General features: G+C 36.0%; 2 protein-coding genes across 2 annotated transcripts; one reads left to right on the top strand and one right to left on the bottom strand.

Annotated features, from left to right (window-relative positions):
- Positions 1-202: 202 nt before the first annotated feature.
- LOC108479889 (caffeic acid 3-O-methyltransferase-like) lies at positions 203-2785 on the top strand. The gene is made up of 3 exons (XM_053022826.1): positions 203-876; positions 946-1256; positions 2281-2785. Exons 1-3 carry the CDS (start codon positions 464-466, stop codon positions 2640-2642), a joined length of 1086 nt encoding a protein of 361 aa, XP_052878786.1. The 5' UTR covers positions 203-463; the 3' UTR covers positions 2643-2785.
- Positions 2509-5684, bottom strand: LOC108479888 (metal tolerance protein 1-like). Its single transcript, XM_017782728.2, has 2 exons — positions 5317-5684; positions 2509-4262 (listed from the first exon to the last, which is right to left on the bottom strand). The coding sequence occupies exon 2, from the start codon at positions 4260-4262 to the stop codon at positions 3000-3002; it is 1263 nt and encodes a 420-aa protein (XP_017638217.1). The 5' UTR covers positions 5317-5684; the 3' UTR covers positions 2509-2999.
- Positions 5685-10199: the final 4515 nt, after the last annotated feature.

The raw sequence follows: 10199 nt of genomic DNA, 5'->3' as shown, positions 1-10199 counted from the left end.
ATCAGATTGCCGATATTCTCACCAAATCATTGTCTTCTTCTCAATTTTGTCATGTCTTATAGCTTCTTTACGTCTCGATGTTGATGTAGTTAGGTGAATATTAGAGATAGTTAATCTGTTCTAACTAATTCTGTTATTAGTTTATAGCAATTTCTTCTATTTGAAATTTTATAAATACACTACTGTTGTAGTCATCAATCTCAAGCAATTATTCACAAGTTTATTCAATGTGAGTTTAGTTTCTATTTTGTTTACCATTCTTTCAAAAGCAAATCAAACTTAACTTGTTTTAATATCAAATAATGAATTTTAATATGAAAAAAAGTTACTTGACAACTAATAAAAGGACAGTAACAACTAAGTAGGTTAGAGTTCTATTCCCAACAGCCATTATTAAAAGACACTAATCTTAAACCAATGCAAGGGACGAAACTGAGCTGCGTTGAGATAATTGAAGAACCAAATGGCTATGCCTTCTTCAATAGAATCTCAGCAACAGGAAGTAAGTGGTGAAAATGACAATGAAACTTATTCTTTTGCTTCCCAACTTGTGATGGGAACATTCCTCCCTATGGCCTTGCAAACAGCATGCGAGCTTGGGATATTGGAGATAATTGCAAAAGCAGGTCCAGGTGCCAAACTCTCCGCCACTGATATTGCAGCACAACTGCCTACCAAGAACCAGGGTGCACCAATCATGGTGGACCGTATTGCCAGGCTTTTGGCTAGCCACAACGTGCTGTGCTGCTCTGTGGTTGGTCTTGAGGGACACTACAGTTTATCCCCAGTGTCTTACTACTTCATCCCTAACGAAGATGCTGTGTCGTTGGCTCCTGTCATGGCCCTGAATCAAGATATAGTCTCCTTGGTTATCTGGTCCGTTGCCCATTTTCTTAAAGTTTTTACTTATTAGATGTTTGATTATTTGATGGATTTTATTTGCAGGTGTCAACTTAAATATGCGGTTTTAGAAGGAGGGATCGCCTTCAACAGGGTGCATGGAGCACATGCCTTTGAGTACCCTGGATTGGATGATAGGTTCAATCAAGTTTTCAACACAGCCGTGTTGAATTTAAGTACAATGTTTACCAAGAAATTGCTCCACTCTTATGATGGATTTCATGGCATCAAGCAACTGGTAGATGTGGGTGGTAACCTTGGTATCACACTTCACTATATCACTTCCAAATACCCTAACATCAATGGCATTAATTTCGACTCGCCTCATGTTATACAACATGCCCCATCCTATCCTGGTATATTTATCATCTTTTTCTTATCTAAATATATGCAGCGTTCTAATAGTTACAAATGAAATATTCTAAATAAACAAAAATTAGAACTTTTGACCAAAAGTTGTTACTTTCATGGTAATAAGTTACGTCTCTTGATAACATGTCTGAATTGGACAAGATCGATTAAATCAAGAATCGATGAAAATATTGGTCCGATATGAGGTAAAAAATTAGTTGACTCGTGAATCAATACAAATTGGTTAAACAAGGCTAAAATTTCGATTGAATCGACAGTAGAATCGATTTTTATAACTTTTTTACTTTTTTTAATTGCTTTTAATATGCTAAATTGATTGGATCAATTTAACCAAGAATTGATATTTTGACCGTTTGACCACCTATCTAATTCCAAAAACATTACTTTATTGAATAGTTTTGACAATTTAAGAGAAGTGACTTCCTAAAATGTAATTATTGGATAGTTATGTTTCTATGGGAAGACATAAAACTCCTACAAATAAAAATGAACTTTTAAACTAAATTTCATAAACAATTTTAAGGTTTTAATCTCATAAATTTATGAGAAAAACATAAAAATAAAGTTCCTTTTGTTCTCTCACCATGGTTTATATTCAAATATCATTTTATAAAAAATTACTACAAAACTTTTTTATAAAAATACATAATCTGATTATATTTCGTTCAATACTTAATGATTGTTTTCATCAATAAAAACACAAAAAGAGGCAAAGGCAAAGGCAAAGGGGTAGGCAATAGCCTTGGCCCACCCCAAATGGTAGATTTATCATTTGATTTCTTAAATTTTTATGAAATTACTTAGTATTAGTATAATGTTAAAATTGTACTTTGGCTCTCGATCATTTATGATTCATCTTTGACTCTCTAATTTTTTTATTTGGTTATATCTTTAAAAGTTTATTTGCTAATAACTCTTTTACCTATCAAAAAATGAGTATGTGTTTAATTTCTTATAGATTTATTTTTATCCCTAGGCAAATATTAATGAATATCTTCCCTTGTGTAGGAATTGAACATGTTGCTGGTGATATGTTTGAAAACGCTCCACAAGGAGATGCTATTTTTTTGAAGTTGGTTCTCCATGATTGGAGCGATGAGAAGTGTTTGAGATTGTTGAAGAACTGCTACAAAGCCATCCCGAACAATGGCAGAGTCATTGTTGTAGATTCAGTAGTTCCTGTTATGGCCGAGTCTACTCCTTCGGCAAAGGCCACTTTTCTACTCGATATGCTAATGATGACTCAAAACCCCGGTGGAAAAGAACGAACGAAAGAAGAGTTTGTCGCGTTGGCGAGCGAAGCCGGGTTCAACAGCGTTAAGTTCGAGGGCTTTGTTTGTGACTGTTGGGTTATGGAGTTCCACAAATGATATGCCGTCAAATCCCAAAAATCGGGTTTGCCTATGGTTGTTTAGATTGTAAGTTCATCGTGCACATTGAGTGTTTATCATTATGTTCATCGCTACCTCCTGTTATGGAAGATTAAAATGATTAAATTGCTTTTGCCTTCAAATTCACTACATTATTATGTGTTATTGAATTGAACATCTGTCTTTTGCTTCAAGCTCAAGCAACCAAACATGGATTGACTGAAAACAATGATTCAACAAAGGAAATTTACATAACATCTGCTGATTAAATACTGGATATGGACCAGTATTTATGGCAACTATAAATATATGTAGAGTAACGAGGTCCATGCATGCTCTAAATTCTTGTCTACCATTTTAACGCTCAATCTGAATGGTAACATGACTGATATTATACTCCCTTCTGATATATTCGATTACATTGTCTAAGACGATGTCTGCATCAGCTTCGGGTCGGATTTTGACATGGCAAGCCAAAAGGACTTTCCCCACTGTAATGGCCCATATATGCAGCTCATGAATGGCAACAACATCCCCCATTTCCAATAGCCCTGTTTCCAGCTTTGTTGCATCGATCTCTCGAGGTGTACTCTCCATCAGCACTTCGAGTATGCTGCGCAACATTTTGATGGTAGTCCCCAAAACAACTACTGAAAATATCAGCGTGCAGATCAGGTCGACGATTTTCCATTCGGGTTTGTACCATATGATTGCCCCTCCGATCATTACTCCAATACTTTGGATGGAATCCCCTAGTACATGAAGATAAGCTCCTTGGACATTTATGTTCCTTCGTTTCTTTGGCTTATCAAGCAGTGGCTTTGACTGTTCTTTGTAAACGTCGTGGTGGTGATCCTCGTCTTTGACATGCTCAGTTTCTTCGTGATGATGGCGGTGCTCAGTCTTGGAGTGCCCCTCGGGATGATGATGATGATGGTGGTGTTCTCCTGTGGAGTGTCCCTCTTGGTGATGGTGCGTGGTAACACTCACACCATGATTATGATCACTATGGCTATGGCTATGGCTATGAGCATGACCGTGATCATTGCCATGACCGTGACCATGACCATGATCATGGCCCAATAATAGAGCCATGATAATGTTAACCACTAATCCAAAAGCAGCAACAAGAAACATTAGAAATCCATACACCTCACCTGTGTTATTAATGAGTCTAACAATGGCTTCATACACTAAAATTCCTGCAAGCAACCATATCAACTGGATAGAAACCAAGGCCCCGAGAATCTCGATCCTAAAAAATCCGTATGATTGACGAGGATTAGCTTCCCATCCAGCGGCCCATAACGAAAACAAGGATATGGCAAAAGCTGCAACATCAGATAGCAAATGTGCTGCATCAGTTAATATTGCTAGACTATTGGCTTTGATGCCTCCCACTACCTCTACACTCATGAAGATGACGCAAAGCACCACGGCAATTAAAAGCTTGCGCATGGAAGCCGATCTTTCTTCGGCATCTTTAGAGCTAGTACCAGCATCAGAAAATCCACAAGGTGCTTCCCCACACAACTTACTCCCTCCTATACGCCTTTGGCCTTGACCAACATCCACATTTATTTCAATATATTGCCCATGTTGAGGATTTTGCACTTCCATCTGAAAATTGAACCGAGAACATCATGAACATAACCATAATCCCATAACCAAAACTTTTGTAATGAAACATGTAAATATGTAAAACCAGAACATGCAGGAAAAAGACATAAGCACAAGATGTCTGTCTGCATAGCATCATTTACACGACACTAGCCGGTCAGCTTAAGACACGAAAGTTTGTTCTAATCAAACTAGCAGTGGGATGTTTGCTTGCCAATCATCATAACTGCTTCAATTTATAACAGAACACTTTGAACATAGATCAGATGCCTCAAAGAGGCTGATAGACCCGGGGGGGGGGGGGGAGTCGAAATTGACTATAAGACAGGCAAAAGTTTGAGTTTTAGTCGATGAAAGACTTCCTCATATGCAAATTACTTTCATCTCAAGGAGCTGATTCTGTAAATTAGGGATACAATCATGCAAGCAAGAATTGTTACCTCTCAAGGAGTTGATACATACATGTGTGCATGTGTGTGTATATATAACATATGGGAGATAAGCAAGTCCCTAGCAAGGAACTGGACTTAAATGGCAGAAGGGTATTTCGCAGAGACAATGACAAGGTGAAAGGGCCATAACTAACCCGTACCAAAACCCAACACCTTGCGCAAATGCCATTTTTTCCAAAGGCAGGGATATGAATGATATCATCGCCGGAGATATAATTTACTATTGAAAGCAACCATCAGTCATAGTGAAACATATGTATAATTTGACTGCAATAAGCCAGTGACAGATAGAACTTGTTTAAGGCAAAACAACAAACAATCTAGCATCACATTCTTGGACAAACTATCTTGTATTTCGTCTCCATGGACAAAGAACCAAGTAAGCTGAAATATATATACACACATATATAATAGTAAAAAAAGTACATTAAATCATGAATTCATGATGAGTATTAAATACTATGAAATGGGTCTATAGCATGCTAGGATTTAACCAACCCCTAAAGGTCATAACCAGCTACAAACACCCAGAGTTTATAAAGTGATGAAATTAATAACCAAAAAATGGTTTAAAATACAGATTTATGGAAGGGGGCTTGTACCTGTGTCAAAACTTGAAAGCCCCCAGACCTGGCTTTGAGACTATGATTGCAGCCTGCAAATAAGGATAGATCATAGAAGTTGATTTACTAATTACCACCCAATGGCAGTCATCTGTGATATTACAACATTGCCCTTACCAGCGCCCATAAGAACTAACCCAACCTAATTAAAAATGTTATTTATTACATTTTCCAAGTTACAGAAAACTTGGAGTTGTTGGAGTGTTTCACATGGGTCATGGAGATGAGTCATAGTTGATAGTGCTCCCAACAAAAACAGACAAGCAAGTACATCCAAGAACAGCCAACTACTGGTCTAGTGCTACTGAAAAAGCTTTGAAACTTCTACAGACAGAGTAGTCTTTTTTTCCAAGTGTTTGTCTTGTTGTTGTGCCATAACATGAACTTGTCTTTCTCAAATCCAAGTATTATTTTCAATAAATTTACTTAGTCGTACACAATAATCGTTTAATTTATGTCTAGTTTATGTGTCTCTATCAAATACAACTCATTGGATCGTGTTCGTAGAACATAATTAATAATCACAGATTTGTTAAGTTTTTAATTTTCTTTTCTTTTGTTATTTCGGTTCTGTAAAGATTGATATGTACTATACAAAGAGCTTATGGTGTCTGTTCCACAAAACATGGAATGTCTCTTTCTTGCAATGATGACTGTTAATGAATGTGACAAAAACTTAGTGCGATGTGGAATGATCCGACTATGATTTCCACTTTGGATAATAATAGAGGAAATGAAATCATTAGGTTGTGGGCTTAAGAAAAGGATTAGGTGTCATTGATCTTCTTCCACTTTCAGCAAGGCCCAAGTATTCATTTTGGGCTTTTTCTACTTGTTTATGCCAAGGTCTTTGGTTTGTTGTGGGAAGAGATGGAGATTTAGTGTCAACGCACTAGATCTGTGTTATTGGTTGCTAAATCGATTTGGCTCTTACTTATATTGTCTTAAGTTGGTAAAAGTACTATAGAGGTTCCTGTAATAGGAGTTAGATTGCATTATACCATTTCTACTCAAAAAATAAACAAATTAGTCATTATATGTTAAAATCAATAAGCAAATTTGTCCTTTCTGTAAAAAAATTCATCCATTTGTATTGTTAAAAACTGGTGTGGTTGACAGAATAGCCAAATTGTGACATGTGGCATGCCATGTGTATCTCATGTTGATGTGTAATAACTAGTTTTTAATGATAGAAATGTAACACTCGACACCCAATCTGATCATCAAATAAGAATGTGTGACATCACATTACATTGTCAAAACAACTCATATTAAACATACATAACATTCCATATAATTAAATCACGCTAACATATTTCAAACATAATTTAATCGTTTAGGATTTAAACGAGGTATAATACGAGCTTAAGATTCAAATCCAAACTCTTTTGTTAATGTTCAACATAATGTCTCGAGACAAGGGTTCCCATGTCTCTAGACTGGCCTCATTTTATTTTAAGAAATTTTAGCTTTAAGACTTTTATGTCTTGAGACAAGGGGTTCTTGTCTCAAGATTTAGAACAGGGCAAAACTTATTTAGATTTGATGTACTCTTGTCTCGAGACAAAAGTCACTTTGTCTCAAGACTTAATTGAGGTTGTCCTGAGACTAGCTTGATAGGTCTTGAGATATAAGCTATTGATCGTACGAAATGATAAAGTTTGTTTTAATGGTCAAGAGACATGTTCTTGTTATCTTAAGACTTAATGGCAAAATGACCCTAAATGCACAATTTCAAACATTCAAACCATACAAAATTATACCTAAACTTTACACAATTGAAAAATCATCAATTCAATATATAAACACATTCAATCACCAACAAATCCTAGCATCCATTTCATCATTATATAACCAAGCAAATTATGCAATCAAACACTTATAAACATGCATGATAATCTTTAAATCAGAAGATGAAACTCACCACTCAAACATTATACGTCATAATACCAAAAGTACCAAATATTAACTTAAGCAACATGCTAAATCAACCTGGGTACATGTCATTTGACCCAAACACACTTATACATACAAAATAAACAACTAGCTGGTTTTTGATCTAAGCTTTCAAGTTGGATGCTTCTAACCTCGAATTTGTTGGATTTAATGCCCTAAGTGTAGTGTTTTTGTCTATGTACACTTGTATTTTTGAACAAATTGTTTAATAATAATATTCAGTAACTACATTAATACCTTTTGCATATTGTCCTCAATTTTTTTGCACACAGAGCAAAATAGAAGTAAATATTAACTCATTGGTTATCTAACATTTAACTAATACGAAGCGATATTATGCGGTTGGATTATAATATGGAAATACAACTTGTATTAGTAGATGAACCTAAACATGTTGTCTTTAGTCTAATTAAAAATGAGCAAATCGGTTGAAAGATTAATATACAATCTATCAAGTCTAATATGGGAGATGCTTGATCTTGAGCATCAGAGCGAATGACTCCCAAAGATACAAACATAGATGTGGCTGTCCAGACTAACAGTACACAAACAATACCCAAGTAGAATAAATCCTAGATTCGTTTGTAGATTTTTTTTTCACTTGTTACATTCACAGTGTGGCCTACCTTAGCCTTGAGTGGATGATGGACTATGTATGAGTGACTGGTACACTTTGATGTAACTAAAATTCTGAGTTCAAATAGATAAGGAACTGAAAGCTAGTGAGTTAGGTATACGAATTTTGCAATATGTAGCATCATTCATAATAATGGAATTCACAGCCCAATTAATAGGTAAATGATATCATCTCATCAGCATTACATGATATGTTAGAAAATTTTGATTCGAAAATGGTGTTAGGATTTCGACCTGGTTAAGCAACGAACAAGAAAATTGCAGAATAAATTGAGAAATTGAACGCACAAATTTAACGTGGGAAAACCCCTCCAAAGAGGATAAAAAACCACAGGTAAAGATAATTTTACTATAATGACAAAAGAACGAAGAGTACAAAATATGGAGATAAAAACTAAACCTCCAAAACTCGAAAACAAAGAACCCACAAAATGTAAACACAAAATTCTCTAAATGTGTTATGAGTTCTAATCTCTAATGGGTATATTTTCTAAGGTTGTAAAAGAGCCTATTTATAGGCTAAATTCATAGATCAAATAATAATAAAATAATCTAAACTAATCAGTGTTTGATTGAAACAAGTAAACAAAGTTTAATAGAAAGATTATTTTTCAAATTTGACTGAAAATAGGAGTCATATTTAACAAATCTCCACCTTGACTCATATTTCCACAGCGCCATTTCGCCAAAGCCCATACGAGCCTATCTTGAACTATCGAGGAATTAAGCGAGTCGAATTTGTGCTTAGAAACTGGAAGACTTCTAGCCTTCGACTTGTACACTGACAAATCAAAACTAACCCGGGTTTGATTTTCACCAACACAGTGCCCTAACTTTTCAAAACCTGCATCCAAAAGAGAACCTCTCTTCAACGAAATAGTCATATGTTTTTCCCTCCTATGACCAAGTTGCCTCCGCTCCAAACGAGTTGACTTCAACTCCGTAACGGACGAGGGACGTCCGATTTCACCGGTCACTATAGAACCTTCCAGAATATAAAGACTGCCGATTCTTTTACCTTTTAACAAAACGAGAGCTCCACGAGATACTTTAATGCCGCTCGACTCAATATTAATTTTGCATCCTTTCAAGTCTAAAATACTCAAGGAGATGAGACTCTTTCGTAAATCAGGTACATACCTGACATCTGAGAGTGTCCTATCGTCCCATCGTGCATCTTAATTTTAACAGTACCAATACCTATTACCTTACTAGATGAATCGTTTCCCATGCGCACAAATCCACCTTCAATCGAACTGTATATGTAGAACCATTCTCTATTAGGACACATGTGGAAAGAACATCCTGAATCTAGGATCCACTCGAACGTGAGCTTGGTGTTATCGCTTGTTGACACTAACAAGAAATCATCACCATTTTCATCGGCCAAATTAGCACCAGCTACATCTTCCTCGTTACTCTCAACATTTATTTTGTAGTTTATAACAATCTGCTTTGACGTGACCTAACTTTTTACAATAGCAACACCTTTTATCTCGTTTCTTTGATGCTACCAAAATGGAAGCGTGCCTATCTGTCTTGCTATCCAAATGAAGCTCATTATCGAGTTTGTCTCTACTCAACAAATGACCCTTCACATCTTCGAATGAGAGTTTGTCTCTGCCATAAATCAGGGTCTCCTTGAAAGACTTGTATGAAGGGGGTAAAGAGCACAATAATAGCATAGCCTGATTTTCATCGTCAATATGAACCTCAACATTCTTTAAATCATTTAAAAGAGTAATAAATTGACTGATGTGATCTCTAAGCGGCTCACCTTCGTTCATGCGAAACGTAAATAGACGTTGTTTCAAAACTAAACGATTAGCTAGAGACTTAGTCGCATAAAGAGTTTCTAACCTTTTCCACAAGGCGGATGAGGTCTTCTCCATCAATACCTCCTGCAATACCGTATTCGTGAGGCACAACTGGATTGTAGATAAAGCCTTTTCATCAAGCTCTTCCCATTCTGTTTTATTTAGATTCTCAAGCTTTTTCCCAGTAACAACCTTTTTCAAACCGGATTGAACTAGAATTGTCATCATCCGAACTTGCCACAGATTGAAATTTGTCTCACTATCGAACTTCTCAATTTCAAATCTTGTTGTTGCCATCTCTGAAAGGGATGATCTATGAAAATTGAACTAGCTCTGATACCACTTGTTAGGATTTCGACCCGGTTAAGCAACGAACAAGAAAATTACGGAATAAATTGAAAAATTGAACGCACAAATTTAACGTGAAAAAACCCCTCCAAAGAGGATAAAAAA

The sequence above is a fragment of the Gossypium arboreum genome, chromosome 12, assembly GCF_025698485.1.
Source record: "Gossypium arboreum isolate Shixiya-1 chromosome 12, ASM2569848v2, whole genome shotgun sequence".
Lineage (NCBI taxonomy): Eukaryota > Viridiplantae > Streptophyta > Magnoliopsida > Malvales > Malvaceae > Gossypium > Gossypium arboreum.
Note: the sequence above shows the minus strand (reverse complement) of the source record. Positions and strands in the feature narration are given on the sequence as shown.